Here is a 26,378-nt window from a genome sequence, read left to right on the forward strand (position 1 = left end):
AAGTCGATCGGCCACTTCTCTTGCCTGGACAGCATGTCAGCATTAGGGATCCACAGAAGACATTATCGCACTGAAATAATTAACAAGAAACTACGTTTGCAAAAAATTATTAATCTCCATACAAGTGAGGCAACTAGAGTAATATAAATAATTATCTTATATCAGATGACCCAAAAACAAAAAAGGTTTTTAGTAAAAAATAACACAACAAGCTTTCTCTGTCGGTCACACCAACGACAGTGGCGATGTATATTAGAACAACATAGTCTGACCACTTCTCGGCAGACAGCAACAGTCTTCAGTGAAAAAAATATACAGTGACCCCTTGTCCCATCCTGTTCACTTTACCATACCTACCCCTACCGAGCTTATTAATAATTGGCAACCCACATAAATTAGCTTGTTTTGTTAATTAATAACAGTAATTGCAGTGTGAGATACAATCACAAAGGTTTACTAGAAATTCTGAATATCATTATTGTTTTACTCGTTGCATTTTATTACAACAGCCTTAACATTATTTCATATTACTTGCTACAAGCATTCAAGAATCCATTCCACTTCCGTTTTACATTTATAACATAGCAACTGATCTTAACTCACGGCTGAATTCAGCAATGTCGTTTAAAATTAAGTACTTCTTAAATTATTACTGTCTTTGTAAATAAAGATTTTTTTTATTATTGAGCAAGAAAAATACACTCTCAGGAAGCTCTTAACGTTGACGCATTTAGATTCCGCTGTTATTATAAAACACGGCTGAGAACCGTGGGCCGCACGAAGACACGATTCGGGCCGCAGTTTGGCGACCACTGTTCTAAAGGGCATACTAAAGGCAGACTCAGAATTTTCGTGCTCCAACAAGAAGTTGAACCAGCGACTTCTCGATTTCTAGATACTCACTCTACTGTTAGACCACATGGCCCGACATAAAACAGTAATGAAGGAACCTAATGACACATTAAAATTACATACCAGTCCAAAACTAGAACCGGAAATAATGTCTAAGCGAAAAGCATCAGTTTTTAAAACGCTAGACATCTGATTAAGTGGAATTTCATTTAGTCCCTCCTACAGCCATGGTTTGAGTATATAACTGAGGTAATTGATGGTAGATTTCCGTAACTAAAGGTCATAGGTCATAAAGTTTTTCACTCGTATTCTCTATCTCCGGTCTCGCCAATGTTGTAACTTTAATGTCATGAGTAATCATATCTAACCCGATGATATGGCTTCGAGGCAACAAAACCGGTCGTTAAATAAATTGTTTGCTAGAGTATCCAAGAGGTTATTATTGAAGATCTCCATTGTATTCGATATCGACAAACATAAACACTAACATCTCTGGCTTTCTAATCCGTACCTTTGTAGGACACGACTGCTATCTCAAGCAGCTCAGATCAAGCGTTAATTTCAGTCATCAAAAGTTCTGGCTTAACCTATGTTACCTCTCTTTGCTCTACCGTATTGTTCATTCAGCTAATTTTTTTTTCCAGTGTCCCTAACTGGACAGTGAACCTGGGCACCCTCTGGATACAGAAAGAGAATTCCTACACCTCAACTTAAATAGACAAGACACTCTTTACTTCTTTAATTACCTTATAAGATGCAAAATTTTTTAATAGATAATACAAATATGTTGAGACAAGACTTGAATCGAATGTTACAGATAGCACCTGGTTAAAATAGGAGAAAATTATTAGTCATGAAATCTTTGCACAGACCATCGTGACATTAGATTGAACTGACGTCCGTAAACGGAAAAATAACGCTTGTGAAACGGTATCAGCCGTTTGTGTGCATTACAAACGGCCGACCGGAGTGGCCGTGCGGTTCTAGGCGCTACAGTCTGGAGCCGAGCGACTGCTACGGTCGCAAGTTCGAATCCTGCTTCGGGCATGGATGTGTGTCATGTCCTTAGGTTAGTTAGGTTTAATTGGTTCTAAGTTCTAGGCGACTGATGACCTCAGAAGTCCTTAGGTTAGTTAGGTTTAATTGGTTCTAAGTTCTAGGCGACTGATGACCTCAGAAGTTAAGTCGCATAGTGCTCAGAGCCATTTGAAGCATTTTTTATTACAAACGGTCTACGAGCAAATCCTTAAGTCACGTACCACGTAGCCAGACTCTTAACTGTACCACGAAGGAAGAAAAAATTATAGCCTCACTAAATAAAGTCGAGAACATAAATGCAGTGCAAGCAAAATAACAATACCTTGAAATCATTTTACATGGCTTTGTTCCCACTTGCAATAAGTAAAACACATCGAGGGAAGGTTTTTCAACAAAAGAAGTGTTTAAAGGACGTCATCTTCCGCATTATGGTTGTCATTCGGCTATTGTAGCTTCGGCATAAAGCAAGTGTCAAGCATAACATGGTATAAGTAACGATATCCTTGAAGAGTTCTGTCGCACTTAACAGAAATAGAAGTAACAGTTGTGACCAATAACACACGCAACACGGTGCCTTCACTTGTGCTGTTTCTCAGGCGGGTTGAAATATAAATTAATTATACTTAACAGCAGCCGTAAAGCAATAGCGGAGTAATATCTTCTACAGCCATAATCATAAATAACTTTCTTTGGAAAATTCATACAGCCTACTGCCCCGTATTACAACACGGTAATATCGAAACAAGTGAATGCCGCGCCTAATGTGATAATGTTTCCTTTTTCCCAACATCCTAAAGTTCAAACTCGTAAGTGGCTAAGATTATCTAAGTCGTACTCCGCGTGCCTCACGTTCACTGCATTTCTGCGCGTAGCCTGTAGCAACTGTACCGTTTTCTGCCGTATTTCCCATTCGCTTTCTGTTCGACACATTAATACCGCGGCCAAGACGACTGATTCACCACTCGCCAATGCCGGCTGCAACAGTTGTTACATTTTCCAACAGGAGCGGCCTGTCCTGCACTCACGTGCTGACTCGCAAGGACTGCTAAATGCACATTGAACGTCGCTTCGGCCCACAATCAGTTTCACGACAGAGGCAGCTGGACACCTGAAACTGCAATCCATTCGCTACTGTGGCGTATACCGTGGCAACAAAATGTTTCATAGCACTCACCTTGCTCACTCTCATAACTCTCTCCAGGGCTGGAGATGGAAATCAGTCCCAGTTTCGCGTCTCGTCGACATTGTTGCCATTAGTGTACTAACTCGGACAAAGAGTTGCGCTCTTTCGAAGGTCCCACCATTCACCTATAATCATCAGGTCAACTGTGGAAGTCCTAAATGACGATTTTGAGACGATGGTTTAATACTCTTTCCCCTAGAGTGTCTTAACGACAGTTTTCTGAATCACCTTATTGACCGAACATAAACATGGTTGTGGCCAAGCGTTTGTAGGCGCTACAGTCTGGAAACGCAAGACCGCTGCGGTCGCAGGTTCGAATCCTGCCTCGGGCATGAATGTGTGTGATGTTCTTAGGTTTAAGTAGTTCTAAGTTCTAGGGGACTGATGACGTCAGCAGTTAAGTCCCATAGTGCTCAGAGCCATTTGAACCATAAACATGGTTGACATCTACTGAAGCATTTAACCTGTGTGCTGTAGTAGGACTAGAAATCTAAAGGTTACATATCGCGGATAGTGATAACCAATCAGGTAAGCCAGGTGATCCGCCCCACAGATTCGATTTCTAGTGCGTGTGAAAGTCATATTTCTGTGCCGGAATCCAGTTCAGGCACTTTTTATTAATGAGAACGTTTCACGACAGCGTTCACGCCGTATGAGAAAGATGTTTTCTAAGAAAAAGAAAACTGTTTAATCAATCCCAAAATGCATAATTGCCGTGCGGAGTGGCTGCGCGGTTTGAGGCGCCATATCACTGATTGTGCGGCCGCTCCCGCCGGAGATTCAAGTCCTCCCTCGGGCGTGGGTGTGTGTGTGTTGTTCTTAGCATGAGTTAGTTTACGTTAGTTTAAGTAGGCTGTAAGTCTAGGGATCGATGACCTCAGCAGTTTCGTCCCTTAGCAGTTCACGCATATTTGAACATTTTTGAAAGGCATAATATTTTGAGTAACTTTTGTATTATTTCCGGTGAAGAGGTCTCATACGAAGCTGCCGAGAAATTAATGTAACACAAAGCTCTCACTCTCCGGTACAGAAACTTGCAGTGATGGTTCCTGTGACAAAAACAGAGAGACATAGAGAGAGAGAGAGAAAGAGAGAGAGAGAGAGAGAAGGCATTAGAGAGGTGACAAAAAGATGTCGAATGGAGAGACAGGCTGGGGAAAAATAGATCAAAAGAGGGGAAATATACTGCCAGAGGTTCCCAGTCGTTCACAGGAAGTTGGACGAGACGTGGCGTTAGGCTAGCGCTACTATAGTGCCGAATGGGACAGTTGAAGGAACGTTGGAAGAATATGTCTTAATCATCGAGCATTTATGGTGCACTAAGAAGGTGTTCTTCATTATGACTTGCTCCAGAGGTATCATTTGGATGACTTTACACAGGCAACAATCATCGGGAAACTGGAAGTAGGAGGAAGTTTGACGAGTATAGACCAGGAGTTTGGTGCTACTCACAACATCGTTTCACGTGTATGGCGAGTGTTCGGAGTAACAGGTACTGCTGCTCGAAGGAGAAGAAACGGTCCACCATGGTCAACAACAGCAGCAGACGACCGCTATACCGTGCAACAGGCAACTGCAATCACATTTAATAGGAGTGCATGGCACGCAATCCCACGCTCCATAACGGCACGGTGATTGCTTGGGGAAAGTCTCCTTGTCCGACGACCAGCACATTGTGCTCAGTGGCACATATGAAATCGTGCCACGGGGGCAGGGACCTTTACTATTTTATGTCGCCTCGGATGGTCTAACGGTAGAGTGATTACCTGGAAATCGAGAGGTCGCGGGATCAAATCCTTGCTGGACCGCGGAAATTTTGGGTCTATCCTTAATCTACTGGCGAATAGACTGGGCTCCCCGGTCCACATCGAGCACGTGTGGGATGAGTTGGGGAGACGTATTGGAGAATATCCACTTGCTGTGACGTCCAGTAGTTCTCACTCGCGCTGATGGAGGAATTGAACACCCCATCAGGAGAACTTCTCACCAACTTTGTGGGCATCATGGGAGCTCGTTGCAGAGCATGCATTTGATCCTACACACCATTAAAAACCGTTTCGCGCCTCATTAACGGCCAGGGGACCATCATAAATCGCGGTGAAATCAGTTCAATTATTGTCTTTGAATAAAAGTGTCATTTCTGTTCGTCTCATTGGATATTTCTCTTTGCTAACTTCTGTACTGTGAGTCGTCAGTTCTTTCTACATGTGGTCCACGTTTTATCGAGCTACCTTACTTGGAAGTGTCACATCATGCGGATGTTACTTTCGTTTTTCAGTTTCGCACGCCACTGTATAAGCACAGAACAAAAACGTTTGTCGTCTTTAGGATGCATCACACTGATAACCAGTGACATCGCCACTAGCCACGCTAATGGTCTAGATTGATTCAGGAGGCGTCTTCACGTATCCTATATCCAGATAAAGCCACACATTGGTGATAACATCTCGTAGCACTAGAAAATGTTTCGGTCATTGTTGTCCACGGTTCAGCCACTGTTGAATGTAGTCCATATATTTTCTATGGACTTAAGATAGGGTACTTTAGAGGGCCAGTTCAGATGGGTCAGGGTGTCTGGACGTTCCTCAAACAAGGAAAGCATATGTGTAGCTCTGTCGTCTTCGAGGACGGAAGTGTTCACATCTTCCTCATCATGCCGATGTAGAAGAAAGGGCACCGAGTATGTTGAAAAAAGCATCTTCGTTCATCGTCGCAGTAATCTGAATGTACGAGAGCTATCTACATCTACATATATACTCCACTAGCCACCAAGCGTTGTGTGGTGGAGGGCACAATTCGCGCCAAAGTCATATTACCCCCCCCCCCCCCCCCCCTGTTTCACTCGCAAAGGCGCTACAGTCTGGATCCGGACGACCGCTACGGTCGCAGGTTCGAATCCTGCCTCGGGCATGGATGTGTGTGATGTCCTTAGGTTAGTTAGGTTTAAGTAGTTCTAAGTTCTGGGGGAGTTATGACCACAGCAGTTGAGTCCCATAGTGCTCAGAGCCATTTGAACCATTTTTTTGTTTCACTCGCGGATCGTGCGTGGGAAATGTCTGAACGCTTCAGTACGAGCTCTAATTTCCCTTATTTTTGAATGGTGATCGTTGAGCTATTTGAAAGTTGGTGGTGATAATATATGCTCTACATCCCATCGAAGATCGCATTTCGGAATTTAGTGAGCAGCCCCTTCCGTCTAGCGCGTCGTCTATCTGCAAGTGTGTCCCACTTCAAACTTTCAATGGTATTTGTAACGCTCTCGCGATGGCTAATTGTATCAGTCACGAACCTTGCAGCTCTTCTTTGGACCTTCTCAAGCTCTTGAATCAGACCCAACTGGTAAGTGTCCCATACAGACGAACAATGCTCTAAGACTGGACGAACTAACTTATTGTAAGCAATTTCCTTTGTTGAAGGACTGCATCGCTTCAGGATTCTACCAATAAACCGCAATCTAGAGTTCGCTGGTCCGTTACTTGTTTAGTTTGATCACTCCATTTGAGATCATTTCGAATAGTCACACCCAGTTACCGCTTCCAAAGACTGGGCATTTATTTTGCTCTCGTGTACTATTCGGAAGGTAAGGTCCGATAGATCACTAAATGGAAACGAGAGTGAACATCGGATAAAGCTTTGCACATATGTGTTGGGCAGTGTTTTTAGTACGCCTCTTAATTGAATCACGTCGCTCTTTTCAGTTCTGAACGCACAGTGAGGGCTTAAAGGTGTCTGCAACAACTGTGCCTCTCGCCAGGTATGCGTGCCCCTGCGAGGTTTCACCTGATTTGATGCAACCGCATGTAACTAACATGTTGTGTATTTCCTTACTTATAATAGATTTAGTATTAGCAAATTCATCCCTTGATATTTTAATTCATTACACTTATTATGTAATAGCACAACTACACTATGTACTATCTATAGGAGCAGTATTTACAGATATAGGACGCAGTATTCAATTAGGAACAACTATAAATAATAATACATGATTAAAAATCGAATTCACAGTTATACTTGTTAGAGTACGAATCTCTGCCTCACACTGCAAGGGCAATGAGAACGCTCATGCAACGTTTTAGATGGCAAGTATTCGATCACTCACCTTATAGCCCAGACTTGACCCCCCTCTGACGTTCATCTCTGCTCACATAACCGCTGACTATGAAGACAACTTTTTGGCACAGACGATGAGCTGCAGTCCTGCATAGTGAAGTGACGGAAAGCACAGGTGACTGCCTTCCGTTAGGGGTATATTGCAAAGTTCATATAACGCTACGATGAATGTTTAAGTCGGAGCGGCGACTATGAAGAGATGTAGCTATAAGGTGTAGCAAACTGTTGCAAATAAACATTTTTTATTTTCATTGTTGTTTCCATTTCGCAACTGTCGGACCTTACTTCCTGAGTAACCCTCAAATGAACTCAAGGCATCGTATGAAAATCTCACTAAAAACATCACGGAACCACCTACCACGGCAAGAACTAAACCTTTCGCACGTTATTGAGTAAACGTATTGAGCCGTCGTTACACTCGACATCTTGCGTGATATAAAACGGGGCAAAATCGCGTTCCGTTGGACCAAACTAGTCGATTCCAAGCAGCTAAACGTCCAATTTCTGTGACTTTAGGCCCACTGAAGACGTGAAGTTCGTATGTGTTAAGAACAATACTCTTTCCTGACGTACCAGACGTCAAACGTCCTTTCCATGCCACTTCGCAATGTTCACTCACCGATTGCCATTGAAAAATCATGCCACTCCTGTGGTCCCTGAGGATTACCAGCTCTTTACGATCTTATATCTAGTTGATGCGAGTGGTAGACACACCACTTCACTGACGTGAGCTGCGTTTCATGACATCCTGGTACGAGTTCTGCCACTTCTGAAGCACTCAAAAACTACCAGCGTCCTACTTATAATGGGGGTGACTACTGTATGTATTTTTGTGACTAACATGTTTTTCCAGTAAACGGAAGTGAGAAAATTTTCGGAAATACCAGTACGTTATTTGTCACCAATGTAAGAAGAAAATGATGACTAACTCGTTTATGACATCAGAGACTGCTTGTGTTAACTCGCGAAACACGCGCTGTCAGCTCTCGTGCCTTGTTGAGAGGTCGTTAACACCAGGTAAACGTCGGCTGCTTGCAGATGTAACCTTGCTGCAGGCGAAGGCCTCACGAGGCTATAACGACAAGCTATAACCAGCCTCTGGCTGCTACTTCCGTCTCCGGCTCAGGTGCATTCAATCCATGAAATCGCAATGAACTCAAGAGCCGACTACTACTGTTTATTGTTCAGTGACGATTTCCTGCGTAATCATGTACTTGAACTGCATTACAGACTGTTCAGACAACTTCAGACGTTTTTAAAAATATATTCTAACTATTTTTCGTACATACTGCAAAATCATCTCTATTAAGCTATAAACGAAATTCCGTAATTGTTAAACCACCTTTAATAGAAAAATTTTAAATCTGTATCTCTGTATTACTTCTCTACCTAATCACCATTGAGATTTAAACATTTTTCACCTAACAGATTCGCTCTTCATAAAATTCCGAAAAACCATCTTGAAGTTCTTCGTTGAAGTCAAAGCTTTAGGAGGCAAGTCCCTTGAATCCTTGTCTGCGCTATGGTACAAAATGTTCAAGAACGATCCGCTTGAACCTACTCACCGTCGAGACATAGTCTCTGAAATACCGTTGACAAGCAGCACCTTTACTCATTACCTTCTGTCCGTAAACAACCCACATTTAGTGATTAATGTCAATATCAGGGATATTTTTTGCCGTTGAAAACCGTATTACCCCCTACCCCACCTTTACCAACATTAGTTCCTAAGTAAACTCAGGAAAGAAAAATAACTTTCTTTGAACACTTTAATTTTTTAAATGAGTGTAGGTAATTGTAATTTAGTTTTAACAGGTTTTTTTTATTAAGACACGAACTAATGATTCAATGACAAAACTGATATTGCGTATTCCTAACATCCTTTTTACAGAATTATGAAGCAGTTGGTAGTCCATTGCAGGTAACACCTACAACTCCTTCTGAGAAAAGGAAGCTAATTATCCACACCGAGGATAGTCATTTGTTTTAAAACATGCATCCTCTGCACCACTCTTCTCCCTGGTGACACTTTCTTCATCCACGCCCTGCAACCCCAACCCCCTCATATAATCAATTAACATGATGTGCATGCACTATATATACTGCCTGTAAATCACTTGATTCCTGGAAACCTTTCTTCTGAACTGGCAGAAACTGAAAGACCTGACGCGGAATTGTCGGAGGAGGTAGTTCGATAAGATATTTAAGAATATGTCATGTGTATATCTCAATACTACTTTCAAAAAAATGGTTCAAATGGCCCTGAGCACTATGGGACTTAACATCTGAGGTTATCAGTCCCCTAGAACTTAGAACTACTTAAACCTAATTAACCTAAGGACATCACACACATCCATGCCCGAGGCAGGATTCGAACCTGCGACCGTAGCGGTCGCGCGGTTCCAGACTGACGCGCCTAGAACCGCTCGGCCACATGGTCTGCTCTACTTTCATAGCTGAATGGTACGAAGTGCAAAGTATGTGTGTAGTGGCTGGACTATGTGAGGAACGTGATGTCCACGCATTCCATTCACAAGTTGTAGTCTCCACCATATTGTGGCACGCATTAATGCCAGTATTAGAGAAAAAATATAATTATTTGTAACTTACTTAATCAGTATTACAGTCTCACGAAATAGTAACAATAGTAATGATCCTTAAAAAAATTATTTAGTTGCGTTTACAAAAGACAACTGATTCCTTATCTGATGACATAATTCCTCTTAGTTTGTGTTGAAATGACCTTTCTAGATAATTTTCTTGAATCGCCTGATCCACTCGCTGAACAACACCAGCTGTTGCTTCCTTCCCTGACCGCCTGCAACATGAACGTCTATAAATCCTGCTTCTAAGTTCCTGCACCACTGCCGCACTTTGCTTCCACACATGATAATTACGGTATTTGAGCTGCAAGAAATCAGGCGTCACCCCTCAGCATTCAGAAACCTGAACAACGTTACCACTTCATACTTAGTGAGAAACTCTATCGTCCTACACATCTGTACCTGCTCACTGTGTGTTTAGAACTAAAAAATGCAATGGGACGCGATCGCGAGGCATACTAGAAAGACTGCACAACACGTCTGCGCAAAGCTTCATTGGATTTTCACTGTGGTTTTAACTTCGTGACCGATCGGACCTTAAAAATGCAACATTCGTACCACTCTCTGATGTTGTTTATGTTATGTCAAGTTGCGAGGAGGAAAGTGAAGTGCGTATACTTCTGTGGTGGGTAACGTAAGTAAACTAAAAAGAACAAAAACTGTGGAACAGTGGAATAACTCAGTAAAAAATATACAGTAACCTGAATCTTACTTAGAGAAATGAAACTATATGGTTGCAGAGATCTTTTCAAGTCTCAAACTGTAGGGACGGATTCGTGACTGTAAATGGAGGAAAATGGGTCCTCTGAACATGTGTGCGGAAATGTATCGCTGCCACGGTAGGTGGGGCTGGCGAATGACAGTCCTCCTTGTGTGTTGCAGGCTCTTTGATTGACGCAGAGCACTGTAACCTGCAGAATGGTCCAGTATTCATGTTGGCAGCAAACCGAGATCGTGTTTGTGTACGGCCAGGCAGATGGCCAAGAGACAGGATTGTTATACAAAATAAGTGTCCTCATACATACCAACCACATCACACAACATTTCAAGCTTTTTTTTTTTTTTTTTTTTTTTTGAGCGTTTGTGTGACCATGGGTCCCTTCAGACAAATGAATGTGCAGGAAGGCAACAGACAGGGCAGGTAAAGATCTGGAGGACCATGTTCTACAAGATACTGAGGAACCCTAGTACAAGCTCCAAGCAAGTGGTCCGCTAGTATGGTATAAGGCAAAATACGATTATGTGTATCCGGCATGTGGTCAGAGGAACTGTCATTCGTCGGAGCCATATACCATGGAAGCGATGCATTCCCAGTCACGTCCATAAGACCTTTTTTCCTCAATTTCCAGTCAGAAATCTGTCCATGCGGTTTGTCGGTTATATTAATGTTCTCCCTATACATACAGACTGAAGCGAACAAAAATTTGTACCAAGGCCGAGATGCTAACCCTGGACTTGGTACGAATTTTCATTCATCGCTTATATTAGAAAGTTGTATAAAATCTCCGTAGGTCAATATGTAAGATGTTTTCTAAAATCCTGGTTGGTTCAAATGGCTCTGAGCACTATGGGACTTAACATCCATGGTCATCAGTCCCCTAGAACTTAGAACTACGTAAACCTAACTAACCTACGGACATCACACAACACCCAGCCATCACGAGGCAGAGAAAATCGAACCCGGGAACCCGTCTAAAATCCTGCGTCGGCTGGGAGGTAGTAATTTATTGCATCGCATGGACAGTTATTTTTATTTCTTTTAGGCAAACAAATAAACAGCCTTTTAAATGTGAGCTTTAGTGATCGGCAGTGCATCGATCACTTCCAGAGGCCGGTTGCGGTGGCCGAACGGTTCTAGGCGCTCAGTCCGGAACCAGGCGGCTACTACGGTCGCAGGTTCGAATCCTGCCTCGGGCTTGGATGTGTGTGATGTCCTTAGGTTATTTAGGTTTAAGTAGTTCTAAGTTCTAGGGGACTGATGACCTCAGCTGTTAAGTCTCATAGTGCTTAGAGCCATTTGAACCATTTGAACTTCCGAAGGATGGAAGAGCCATTCTTCAGGTTGTCGGAATGGCGATAGATTCTCTGACCTTAGTGTTGTGGGTTCGACGAGATGGCGAGAGCTAGAGGAGACCGTCGGTGTGGCAAGGCGGTTGCAGTAAGACAGACGGCGTGCATGTAAACTCATTACTGTCCTAACACGCTTACAGCAGCTATAGGCGAGTGCTGTCACCGTGTGGCGTAGTCTGATGTCGATGCACAGCGTCCAGATTGCGCAGCGTTGTCAGGAGTCGACATCTGGCTCACGCGAAGTGACGCGGTGGCGCGTCGTCGACGCATGGTGGCTATGCGGTTCTGACACACCAGGATGAGACAGTGGCTGGCGGTCAGCTACGGCTAGCGCAACATTACCTCGTGCAGTAGCGACTGAGCTCAGCGGCGCGTTAATCTGGGCCTGTTGTCGTTTCGAAGCAGACTGTTTAGTGCCCATTGTTAACCGTGGAGCTCCGCAGCAGACGTACCAAACATGTTCGCATGTTGACCCAACGACTCGGTTGTTATGATTTCAGTGGACGTGGGATCATGGAAACTGAACCGCACATCTTTGGAAACATGTCGCGTGGTAGGACGAATGATGTCTTGTTCCCCCAGGTCGATGGTTAAAATGTTTTATGGGATATTCGGTTGGGCATCCATGGGAGCTGTGCTAGGTTGGTACAACTATGATCTTCGTGAATGTTACTGCAGACCGTCTGCGTTCCATTACATTTGATGTCTTTCTCGATGGCAGTGGCATGTTCCACACTTGTGTTACAGTGACTCGAGAAGCGTCATAGTGAACTCACGTTGATGTCTTACCCACCAAATTCGCCTGATCGGAACCCAATAGAACACGTCTATTGCGCTATCGTGTGCCAGTTCTGTGCCCTCTAACCTCCGATCCGTAATTTACGGGAATTGCTTTACCTTTTTGTAGACATCTGCTGCCAAATACCATCATCTTGTCCCTACTTCTCGTCAATGCTTTCCATAGTAAATGATTTTTTTTTTCTCGTGAACAGAAATGGAGTATCGTTTCATGGTTCTGGAGATAATCTACCGTCTCTCTCTTGTGAGGTGTGCTATAGTTTATAGCTATGTTTGTTGCGACTGATTCCAAACGCCTGAAGATTCAAAGTCGGGAGGCAGTCACAGTATACCTTTTTCTCATAGATACTATTACAATCTGTGTCGTTTTGTCTCTGATGTTGTCCCTTGTATTTCGCACTTTGCAGACTCGCTCGTTTGTTGAGGAACTACTTAACGCGTGATAACGTTCTTCCGACATACGAAATAGTCACGTTTTTGCTTCGTTAGGAGATGCAGACAGGTGTTTCGTATACTTTCTGTTACAATGCGTCCACATAGACTCTCAATCTTTTGACTAGTGCTTTTCGTCCTGTATGTACACGGTACTCATGATTACGTCCTATATTTATTTTCATTCGCTTTTTTTCTTAGGTTCATTGAAGCCTTCTCAAGCATTGAGTCTTGTTTGTGAGTTACCACTTTCAAGAGGGTGGTTTTCTTCACTAACAATACTGTTCCTGTACTCTTTCCCTTTGAAGTCAAAATTACAGCTGTCTTACGTTGTAATATGTGACGAGAGAATTCCCCAGGTTGCTTCTCATCTACACATGTGAAAGAATTACCAGTTCTTGTTGCTGTCTTCAGCTCCAATACTGGCTTGATGCAGCACTCCATGATAGTCTGTTTTGTGCAAGTCTCGTCGTCTCTACATAATTATTGCTGTTTGCATCCACTTGAACGCGGTCGCTGTATTCAAGCCTTGGTCTCGAGCCTTTGCAAATACACCCCTTTCCTCTCCCCCCCCCCCCCAAGTACACACACACACACACACACACACACACACACACACACACACAGAACAGAGAGAGAGAGAGAGAGAGAGAGAGAGATGGTTCAAATGGCTCTGAGCACTATGGGACTTAACTTCTGAGGTCATCAGTCCCCTAGAACTTAGAACTACTTAAACCTAACTGACCTAAGAACATCACACACATCCATGCCCGAGGCAGGATTCGAACCTGCGACCGTAGCGGTCGCGCGGTTCCAGACTGTAGTGCCTAGAACCCCCGGCCACCCCGGCCGTCACACTCACACACACACACACACACACACACACACACACACACACACACACACACACAAACAAACACACACACACACTTCCGTCTATTACCAAACTAACAATTCCTTGATACCTTACGATGTTAAATGAAACAACAAGTTTGCTGTTACCAGTCAGTGTTTATTTATCTACACGACGCGTTTCAGAGGTTTAAACCTCCATCATCTGGTGGGTATACATCTGTTAAAAAGACATTTGCGTGTGTGTGTGTTGTGTTACGATTTTTGGAGGAACTTGTGGCACTGCCTAGTGGAGAAACAAAACACTATTTCAGAACATGGTTTTGGGTTTCTTTTGACAAAATTAAACGTATATCTAATGGTAAACATAAAATAAGTAAAATGAAGTACCTCCAGTGGTCACAGGTTCCTTTCACTGTCGTAACACATCACATGTACACTGTCATATTTGTTTGCATCCAAGGAATTCTAGAAGGCCATGTATTTTTGCCGATTTCATGCTCTTCTTCCTGGCCATCTCAGCTCTCAAAGCTACCAATTCATCTCTGTTGTATTACTTTCAGTCATTAGTTGCCCAACGCTCCCTTTGAAACTCCCAGTAACTTCTGGCTCTTTCAGTTAATTCAGCTCTCACATCCTTAATTCCCTACTGTTCTGCAAATCCTTCAGTTTAAATCTGGAGGTCACAACCAACTAAGGTCAGAACAAACATCCGCCCTGAAAAAGTTTTACACTTTAGATCACTGTCTTACCATTGTACAATCTACCTGAAACCTTCTGGTGTGTTGAAGTCAGGCAGCTTTCATGGTTCTTAAACAAAGAATAAGCTCATGTTTTTGTATACAGTACATCCGAAGCTGGGTTGCATCGTGTGACAAAACATATCCACTTCAGTTGTCTCTTTGTTTTATTATAAACAAGACAAATCTTTCGAATCACATTCCCGTCTTCAGGTGTACAAATTTAGTAGTCACTTGCGTAGTGATCGCATACTGTGAGCGCCAGACTGCACTGTAGAACAGAAAGCGTGAGGTCTGTCTGGTCTCGTCACAGTTACGCTACCACTGTGGCTGCATCTAGGGCACATCTGGGAGTATCGTTGATGCATACAAGTCACACCAGCTCTGCGAGGTCTACGGTTCATGGTGTGAAGCAACAAACTATCGGTTGATTAAATTTTGGACCAGTGCTACCTTTCCTTTTGTATTTAGCTGAAAGACCTATTTCCTTTTAGCAGCTCCAGTTCTATCAAATTCAATCATGTCGTTAGTCACTTATGTTTTCAGATATTCCCTATGATATCCATCTTTCTTTGGTGATTAATGTGGTATAGACGTAGTTCTTTGATGTAGTGTGATTATTTCTACCTCTCTATTTCTGCCTTTAAAAAGTTTCACCTGCTTACTGTGCGGTTTCCATTTTTCGCGTAACGGAATAAATTCTTTATTCAGACATTATATCGGTTCTCTGAATTAGCTCATCGTATGGTTAATATGTCGGTCTACTAAAGGTAATTTTGTATAATCCCTTGTAAATTTTACACGTAATCTACCCCTGTGTCCTGTTACTTCTCCCCCCTCCCCCCCCCCCCGTCCCCCACCGTCCACCCTCCGCCCCCCGAACACTAAGTTCAGTAAATGAATTGGAAAATATGGGGACTGTTTTTTCGAATGAACTCGACGAGGCCGTAAACATGTTCAGGACATCTCCAGTGGAGCCTCTTCCTCTGGGGCGGCTGGTGGTCTCGCGGTCGCGTGTTCGCTTCCCGAGCACGGGTTCCCCGGTTCGATTGCCGGCGGGGTCAGGAATTTTCACCTGCCTCGAGATGACTGGGTGTTTTTGTTGTCCTCATCATTTCATCATCATTGATTAAAGTGGTTAGATTGGACTGAGAAAAGGTGGGGAATTGTAAGGGCGCTGATAACCGCGCAGTTGAGCGCCCCACAAACCAAGTATCATCATCATCATTATCATCATCTTCCTCTGGGGTTTTGTTAGTTTTGCTCGAGTTTTCAGTACCTAGAAACTATGAGTACAGGATGTACACACAGCAGACACCCACGATAATTCAGTAATTTTATTTGCCAGTCAACGGCTCCCTGGGGAAAACGGCTATGACATGACACAGACATTCACATAAAGTGCAAAACAGTTTGTTTTCCAGCTTGGAATTGTTCGCTAATCGATTTTGAATCATTTAAAATAGCTACCTTGTTTTGCCATATTGTATTGATTCTTCATCATGCAGTGTAACGTTCGGCAAGGAGAGGATGATATAGGGCACATGTAAGACATTTCATTTGCCAAATCCTAAAAGTGAGGTAATCGCTTGAGTGAAATGTGTACCCTGTCTCAGCTCGAAAGACTTATTGTTATTACTGTTATTATTATTGCTGTTGTGGCTATTAGCATTATTATTATTATTATTATTATTAGCTATTTACCTGTGGGCCCTCTCGCCCATCAGTAGTTCTATTACAATGGTTGATGATGAGGCACTCTAATAATTTATAAATTTCTGAATATGTAGTGGTGTGGATGCACTAATAAGCCAAAAATTATGACCACTGGCTACCGCGACGTTGGATGCCGTCTGTTGGGGTTGCGGGCACTTGACGAGGTAACGAAATTGTACAGGGTGAGTCACCTAACGTTACCGCTGGATATATTTCGTAAACCACATCAAATGCTGATGAATCGATTCCACAGATCGAACGTGAGGAGAGGGGCTAGTGTAATTGGTTAATACAAACCATAAAAAAATGCACGGAAATATGTTCTTTAACACAAACCTACGTTTTTTAAAAATGGAACCCCGTTAGTTTTGCTAGCACATCTGAACATATAAACAAATACGTAATCAGTGCCGTTTGTTGCATTGTAAAATGTTAGTTACATCCGGAGATATTGTAACCTAAAGTTGACGCTTGAGTACCACTCCTCCGCTGTTCGATTGTGTGTATTGGAGAGCACCGAATTACTTAGGGATCCAAAGGGAACCGTGATGGACCTTAGGTACAGAAGAGACTGGAACAGCACATTACGTCCACATGCTAACACCTTTTTATTGGTCTTTTTCACTGACGCACATGTACATTACCAAGACGGGTGAGGTACGAGTACACACGTGGTTTCCGTTTTCAATTACAGAGTGGAATAGTGTGTGTCCCGACATGTCAGGCCAATAGATGTTCAATGTGGTGGCCATCATTTGCTGCACACAATTGCAATCTCTGGCGTAATGAACGTCGTACACGCGCAGTACATCTGGTGTAATGTCGCCGCAGGCTGCCACAATACGTTGTTTCATATCCTCTGGGGTTGTAGGCACACCACGGTACACATTCTCCTTTAACGTACCCCACAGAAAGAGTTCCAGAGGTGTAAGATTAGGAGAACGGGCTGGCCAATTTATGCGTCCTCCACGTCCTATGAAACTACCGTAGAACATCCTGTCAAGGGTCAGCCTAGTGTTAATTGCGGAATTTGCAGGTGCACCATCATGCTAATACCACATACGTCGACACGTTTCCAGTGGGACATTTTCGAGCAACGTTGGCAGATCATTCTGTAGAAACGCGATGTATGTTGCAGCTGTTTGGGCCCCTGCAATGAAGTGAGGACCAACGAGGTGGTCGCCAATGATTCCGCACCATACATTTACAGTCCACGGTCGCTGTCGCTCTACCTGTCTGAGCCAGCGAGGATTGTCCACGGACCAGTAATGCATGTTCCGTAGATTCACTGCCCCGTGGTTTGTGAAACCCGCTTCATCGGTAAACAGGTAGAACTGCAACGCATTCTCTGTTAATGCCCAATGACAGAATTTCACTCGATGATTAAAGTCATCACCATGTAATTGCTGATGTAGCGACACATGAAACGGGTGAAAGCGGTGACGATGCAGTATGCGCATGACACTACTTTGATTCAGTCCACCGGCTCTCGCAATGTCCCGTGTACTCATGTGTGGGTTCATGGTAACAGCAGCTAACACCCCAACTGCACCCGCTTCTCCTGTGAAGGGCCTGTTACGGACCCGTTTGCGTGCTACGACCATACCTGTTGCGTACAGTTGGCGGTAGATGTTTTGCAATGTGCGGCACGTCGGATGCTCTCTGCCCGGGTACCGTTCTGCATACACCCTGCAGGCTTCAGCTGCATTTCGTCGACACTCGCCATAGATGAGTATCATCTCCGCCTTTTCAGAGTTCGAATACACCATGGTCACAGTTCCTACAACACTACACTATCACAGACTTCTGGTAACACGGTGTACTACAGTTGGTCTGCGTGCGGAGACGAATGCAGAATAACAATAGCAGCAAGCGCTACATGCGGACACTGTGACAGCTAGACCAAACCACAACAGTGCACTACAGCCACACTCGTAAACACGGTCGTCATCGTAAACACGTCCCTGCAGATGCTGCTCGCCGACCGTGGCCCGTGTTTGTTACAACACGCAACTGAACGTCGGAGGTTTCAAGAGTCAACTTTAGGTTACAATATCTCCGGATGTAATTAACATTTTACAATGCAACAAACGGCAATGATTACGTATTTGTTTATATTTTCAGATGTGCTAACAAAACTAACATGGTCCCATGTAAAAAAACGTAGGTTTGTGTTAAAAAACGTACTTCAGTGCATTTTTGTGTGGTTTGTATTAAACAATTACACTAGCCCCTCTCCTCACGTTCGGTCTGTGGAATCGGTTCGTCAGTATTTGATGTGGTTTACGAAATATATCTAGCGGTAACGTTAGGTGACTCACCCTGTATAAAGGGAGTAGACACGGAAGGGGGATCACTCTAGCGAATATCAGGGCTGCAAACGGGATATCCAATGATATAAGCGACATTGACATAGGGCAGATTATTATCACGCAAAGCCTGTGAACGAGTATCTCGAAAACGATGAAGCTGGTCGAATATACACGTGATACACTCGTGAGCATCTACAGAATGAGGTAGGACAGTGAAACTGCCATAGTGGCTGAATGGTTGGATGTCCACGACACTTCTCAACGTGGAGATGTGGAACATGACACACACACACACACACACACACACACACACACATTTTTTATAATATGTATGGACTGATATTATTATTACTATTATTATTATTATTATTGTTATTATTATCCACCCCATCATGATTCCATTATTTAGAAATGCTTGTATCTAAATCATGTGATCGATACAAATTATAATTATTATTTCCAGTTGATGCTGATGGCTGCTATGTGGTGTAGCGTCTTGGGAGCGCCACCGCAAATTAACACCAAGGACGCTACCATCATCCAACAGGAAAACGACTTCAACGGCCTTAGCCCCTGGCGTTGGAGGTACTTATACATTATTTCAGACGCTAAAGATATTTTAAAATGGTCATTGGGGTTGTAAGGGGCAAATTTTCACTTGTCTGGTTATTGCTCCAGGGTATGTGACCACCCGTTACAAGTAGAGATGGGAAAGAGATCGAAATGGGAGTTAAAGTTTTTATTCTCAAATTTCTAAATTTTCTCTTGTCTACTGTTATTATTCATTTCTTTCGTTCTCGTCAAACCCTGCGTATCAGCCACAAACCATATCCCAATAAACAATATCACAATTTTACAGTATTTGCCGTCTCCTCCAGCTCTCTCTCCTTTGCCAGACTAATTACATATAGGTGTTTCGACCTGTTCTCCAGTGAGCTGTCTCTGATTACGCTGAGACCTCTACATAAAGTTCTATTCCATGTTATTTTGTGTAATGTTTGTCCTCTCCGATTTTTTTGATGCACGCATAGTTACGATGCTTCTTCTTCGCCAATATGACACTCTCCCCACATGCCACCATTCGCTCTCATACATTAATAGTCAATTAATGGTTCGAGTCGCTACCTGACATGGACACAGCTACTTCTGTTTGATGACCTCTGCCACCGACCTAAGTGTTATACTTTTGACGAGAACTCAAAGCCGGAAGCAATAGCCCAGTTTCATGCCATGCTTGGTCATAAGCGGGTGACGTCATAAGCGCGTGACTGCGTGTGAGATCGCTCTCTAAGTTTTCATCTATTTTTAGTTTTCAGATATATATTTTAACTGTTTTTGTGATAATATTTACTATATAAGTGACTTATTAGTGGTTTCTTCATTCACCTCTGCATTTCGTGTGTTGTGGCCTGATATTTGTGAGTGTTTCGTATCGAGCAACTTAACCTCTTACCCGTGTTTACATTCCGCGCTGACCAGTTGCAGCTGTAGCGGCGCATCGAAAGCTAAGTACTAATTAATTGTTTGTGTATAGTATTTTATTTAGGAACTTTAGTGGTCTTCAACCGGTGTTCTTGGTGTTTTCCGGTGAAATAACTTCAGAAGAAATTTTTGCGAACTGCTTTCAGTTTCGTTACTGTCATTAGACGTTTGATTTTCTTTCTGTGTTAGTATTTTGTTATATTCTCATTTGTTGTTGATTAATACTTTCAATAATAGTGGTTACTTCCCTTGTAGAGCAAGTTTGTGATAATTGTAGTCAGTTTTTAACATCTTCTTATTGTAGTAGCGGAACTTAGATAAAGTTGTTTTCTTGTTTCAATAATTGTAAAATTTTACCATGAGTGAGAAGTGTGGGCTTTGCCGTAGGTTCGTGAGTAGTGGATTGCGGTGTGAGACTTGTTCGAAGTATTTTCACTGGGGGGAATGCAGTGGGGAAGCCAGTGGGCATTCTGGTGAGATCCTCTCCTGGAACTGCAGGTTATGTAGCAAGAGTAAGTTGATAGAGGAGCAGGAGCGTAAGATCTGTGCCCTTCAGGTGCAGTTGAAAAACGCACAGGAGGAGCTAGATAGGATGAGGAGGGAGAAGGGGGTTGGGGAATGGGAGCTGGCTGTTGGCAAGAGATCTGCTAGGAGAAGGAGATTTTCAGATAGTTTTACTATTGGTGTTTGTAATAGATATGACCAACTGTCAGAGTCTAGTGGAGAGGAATCTCTAGTAGCTGTAGATGTAGGAAGTATGCAGCAGACCTCAGCAGTTACGGTGGCTAGGACAGTTGCAAAGTCTAAGAGAAAGAAGAAGGTTCTGCTGTTAGGTAGTTCTCATGGTAGAGGTGTAGGCCAGCAGTTGCAGGAAGTTTTGGGGAGTGAGTACCAGGTCACCAGCATTGTGAAGCCTAATGCAGGATTGGCTCAGGTGACTTTTAACATAGGGGGGTTATGTAGGGATTTTACTAAAGAGGATCAGGTAGTGATTGTGGGTGGGGCTGGTAATAGTATTGATAGGGATGGGAAGTATGACATAGATGGTGACCTGGAAAAGATAGCCACTCAGACTGGCAACACGAATGTGCATTTCGTGGAACTGTTTCAGCGTCACGATCGGCCTCATCTTAATATAGCCGTCAGGCGTAATAACATGAGACTTGGGGGTGCGCTGATGACAGAAGGCATGAGTCACATTTCAGTGGTGTCGGTGGAGTCTATCAGTAGGACGGGTTTCACTAGACATGGCCTGCACCTCAACAGATATGGGAAGGGGAGGTTGGCAAAACTTATAGGTGACAGCATAGGTGGGGGTGGTGGGATCACTCATGGGAAAATTCCGGTAGTTGTGGGTGTTAGAGCTGTGCCTTTTTTAGATTGAAGTCAGCTGATAGGTATTCCTGCTTAAGGGAAGTCTCTCTAACAAAGAAACCACTTTCTACAAAGCTTGGGTATCCGATTAATGAGGGAATTAGTATATTTCATCAAAATATACAAGGTATTCGAGATAAAGTTAGTGAACTGCTTATAGATGTTGACTCTGAAATTATTGGTATATCTGAACACTTCTTAAATAAGGAGATAATTCAGAGGCTTCCTTTACCAGGATACAGGTTGGCTGGCAGCTTTTCTAGGAGCTCTTTGCGGTGTGGGGGAGTAGCCATGTATGTGAAAAACGGTATCCCATTTGAGTCAATTGATGTTTCAAAGTACTGCACTGAAAAGGTGTTTGAATGTTGTGCAGGTGTGGTTAAATTTAGTGGAGCTAAACTTCTTACTGTTGTTATTTATAGATCCCCAGACTCCGATTTCGCAACATTTTTGCTAAAGCTAGAGGAGGTTCTTGGTTCACTTTATAGGAAATACAAAAAGTTAGTTATATGTGGTGACTTCAATATTAATTGTATAAGTGATTGTGCAAGGAAAAGGATGCTGGTAGACCTCCTTAATTCATATAATCTTATGCAAACCGTATTCTTTCCAACGAGAGTGCAAGGGAACAGTAGAACAACCATAGACAATATTTTTGTTCATTCGTCATTATTAGAAGGGCATTCTGTTAGCAAAAAGGTGAATGGCCTTTCAGATCATGATGCACAAATTTTAAGTCTAAAAGATTTTTGTGCTTCAACACATGTTAAATATAGTTACCAACTTTTTAGGAAAGCTGATCCAGTTGCTGTACAGACTTTTGTAAACCTTATCAAGGAACAAGATTGGCAAGATGTTTATAGTGCTGATACAGTAGACGATAAATATAATGCTTTCCTCAAGACTTTTCTCGTGCTCTTTGAAAGTTGCTTTCCGTTAGAACGTTTAAAACAGGGTACTAGCACAAACAGGCAGCCTGGGTGGCTGACTAAAGGGATAAGAATATCTTGTAGAACAAAGTGGCAATTATATCAAAACGTTAGAAACAGTCAAAATCTAAATGCAGCAGCCCATTACAAACAGTATTGTAAGGTGCTTAAAAAAGTTATTAGGAAGGCAAAAAGTATGTGGTATGCAGATAGAATAGCTAAGTCTCAGGATAAAATTAAAACCATATGGTCAGTCGTAAAGGAAGTGGCTGGTCTGCAGAGACAGGTCGAGGATATAGAATCAGTGCGTAGTGGGGATGTCCGTGTTGCTGATAAGTCGCATATATGTACAGTACTTAATAATCACTTTCTGAATATAGCAGGTGAACTAAATAGAAACCTAGTCCCAACAGGGAATCATATAGCGCTCTTAGAAAAAAGTGTTCCGAGACTGTTACCTGAAATGCTCCTCCATGATACTGACAAGAGGGAGATTGAGTTAATAATTAAATCACTAAAGACCAAGAACTTTCATGGATATGACGGGGTATCTAGCAGAATACTGAAGTATTGTTCCACGTATATTAGCTCAGTACTTAGCCATATCTGTAACTTTTCCTTTAGCAGTGGTCGGTTTCCTGACCGATTAAAGTACTCGGTAGTGAAGCCACTTTATAAAAAGGGAGACAGGGATAATGTTGACAATTATAGACCTATTTCTATGCCATCGGTGTTTGCTAAAGTTATCGAGAGGCTTGTATATACAAGGTTACTGCAGCATTTAAATTCACATAATTTGCTGTCAAATGTACAGTTTGGTTTTAGAAATGGCTTAACAACTGAAAATGCTATATTCTCTTTTCTCTGTGAGGTTTTGGACGGATTAAATAAAAGGTTGAGAACGTTAGGTGTTTTCTTTGATTTAACGAAGGCTTTTGACTGTGTTGACCACAAAATATTACTGCAGAAGTTGGAACATTATGGAGTAAGGGGAGTAGCTTACAATTGGTTCGCCTCCTACTTTAAGAACAGAAAGCAGAAGGTAATCCTCCGCAATATTGAGAGTGGTAATGATGTTCAGTCCCAATGGGGCACTGTTAAATGGGGCGTTCCCCAAGGGTCGGTGCTGGGGCCACTGCTGTTCCTTATTTATGTAAATGATATGCCTTCTAGTATTACAGGTGATTCAAAAATATTTCTGTTTGCTGATGACACCACCTTGGTAGTGAAGGATCTTGTGTGTAATATTGAAACATTATCAAATAATGTAGTTCATGAAGTAAGTTCGTGGCTTGTGGAAAATAATTTGATGCTAAATCACAGTAAGACTCAGTTTTTACAGTTTCTAACCCACAATTCAACAAGAACTGACATTTTAATCAGACAGAATGGGCATGTTATAAGCGAGACGGAACAGTTCAAGTTCCTAGGCGTACGGATAGATAGTAAGCTGTTGTGGAAAGCCCATGTTCAGGATCTTGTTCAGAAACTAAATGCCGCTTTATTTACCATTAGAACAGTATCTGAAATAAGTGACATTTCAACACGAAAAGTAGTATACTTCGCATATTTTCATACGCTTATGTCATATGGTATTATTTTTTGGGGTAATTCTTCTGATTCAAAAAGGGTATTTTTGGCTCAAAAACGGGCTGTTCGAGCTATGTATGGTGTAAGTTCGAAAACCTCTTGTCGACCCCTATTCAATAGTCTGGGAATTTTGACATTGCCCTCACAGTATGTATTTTCTTTAATGTCGTTTGTTGTTAGCAATATTAGCTTATTCCCAAGAGTTAGCAGCTTTCACTCAGTTAATACTAGGCAGAAATCAAATCTGCATGTGGAATGCACTTCCTTGACTCTTGTGCAGAAAGGAGCGCAGTATTCTGCTGCATCCATTTTCAATAAGCTACCACAAGAACTCAAAAATCTTAGCAGTAGCCCAAACACTTTTAAGTCTAAACTGAAGAGTTTCCTCATGGTTCACTCCTTCTATTCTGTCGAGGAGCTCCTGGAAGAGATAAAAAATTAAGCAAATTCCAGTGTTACATTCTTGATTTTCTTTATTTAAACTAACGACTTGTTTCATTTTATGTGTTTCTACAATCGTGTTATAATTTCATGTATTGACTCGTTCCATGACCATGGAGACTTCTCCTAAATGTGGTCCCACGGAACAATAAATAAATAAATAAATAAGAGAGCATCATAAATTTTACGAGAGCTAGGAACCTGTTTCCTATGAAACTTGTCTGCGTAGCTTAAATTGCTTTCCGAAAACAAGATGTGATGTCTTGGCATTCCTGATCCTGATGAGATAAACTACTCTACTGGCTATTAAAATTGCTACACCAACAAGAAATGCAGATGATGAACGGGTATTCATGCGACAAATATATTATACTAGAACTGACATGTGATTACATTTTCAGGCAATTTGGGTGCATAGATCCTGAGAAATCAGTACCCAGAACAACCTCCTCTGGCCATAATAATGGCCTTGATGCGCCTGGGCATTGAGTCAAACAGAGCTTGGGTGGCGTGTACAGGTACAGCTGCCCATGCAGCGTCAACACGATACCACAGTTCATCTAGAGTAGTGACTGGTGTATTGTGACGAGTCAGTTGCTCGGTCACCACTGACCAGACGTTTTCAATTGGTGAGAGATCTGCAGAATGTGCTGGCCAGGGCAGCAGTCGAACATTTTCTGTATCCAGAAAGGCCCCTGCAAGACCTGCAACTTGCGGTCGTGCATTATCCGGCTGAAATGTAGGGTTTCGCAGGGATCGAAGACAGGGTAGAGCCATGGGTCGTAACACATCTGAAATGTAACGTCCACTGTTCAAAGTGCCGTCAATTCGAACAAGAGATGACCAAGACGTGTGACCAGTGGCACCCCATACCATCAAGCTGGGTGACATGCCAGTAAGGCGATGACGAATACACGCTTCCAATGTGCGTTCATTGCGATATCGCCAAACACGGATGCGACCATCATGATGCTGTAAACAGAATCTGGATTCATCCGAAAAAATGACGTTTTGCCATTCGTGCACCCAGGTTCGTCGTTGAGTACACCATCGCAGGTGCTCCTGTCAGTGATGCAGCGTCAAGGGTAACCGCAGCCATGGTCTCCGAGCTGACAGTCCATGCTGCTGCATACGTCGTCGAACTGTTCGTGCAGATGGTTGTTGTCTTGCAAACGTCCCCGTCTGTTGAGTCAGGGATCGAAACGTAGCTGCACGATCCGTTACAGCCATGTGGATAAGATGCCTGTCATCTGGACTGCTAGTGATACGAGGCCGTTGGGATCCAGCACGGCGTTCCGTATCACCCTCCTGAACCCAGCGATTCCATATTCTGCTAACAGTCATTGGATCTCGACCAAAGCGAACAGCAATGTCGGGATACGATAAACCGCAATCGCGATAGGCTACAATCCGACCTTTATCAAAGTCGGAAACGTGACGGTAAGCATTTCTCCTCCTTACACGAGTCATCACAACAACGTTTCACCAGGAAACGCCGGTCAACTGCCGTTTGTGTATGAGAAATCGGTTGGAAACTTTCCTCATGTCAGCATGTTGTAGGTGTCGCCATCGGTGCCAGCCTTGTGTGAATGCTCTGAAAAGCTAATCATTTGCGTATCACAGCATCTTCTTCCTGTCGGTTAAATTTCGTGTTTGCAGCACGTCATCTTCGTGTTGTAGCAATTTTAATGGCCAGAAGTGTATTAAATTCTCACATTGCTGTGTGTTTTTATTCCTGTAACAGTCACCGACACATACTTTAAGGCTCATTTCAGAGTTTATACTACAGCAAAGCTGACGCTTCTGAATGGCTCGTCGTTCAGGACCAGCTTTCTGGATGGCAGTGGTTCCGT

The 26,378-nt window shown here is 42.9% G+C and overlaps 1 protein-coding gene across 1 annotated transcript in view; it reads left to right on the top strand.

Annotated features, from left to right (window-relative positions):
- LOC124545285 (endocuticle structural glycoprotein SgAbd-5-like) overlaps nucleotides 1-26,378 on the top strand; it is a 54,028-nt gene that overhangs the window by 11,887 nt on the left and 15,763 nt on the right. The window contains exon 2 of the mRNA XM_047124169.1: nucleotides 19,173-19,294. Within this exon, the coding sequence (XP_046980125.1) occupies nucleotides 19,173-19,294 (122 nt within the window). The remainder of the gene's footprint in view (nucleotides 1-19,172; nucleotides 19,295-26,378) is intronic.

The sequence above is a fragment of the Schistocerca americana genome, chromosome 8 (genome assembly GCF_021461395.2).
Source record: "Schistocerca americana isolate TAMUIC-IGC-003095 chromosome 8, iqSchAmer2.1, whole genome shotgun sequence".
In the NCBI taxonomy this organism is placed as follows: Eukaryota; Metazoa; Arthropoda; class Insecta; order Orthoptera; family Acrididae; genus Schistocerca; species Schistocerca americana.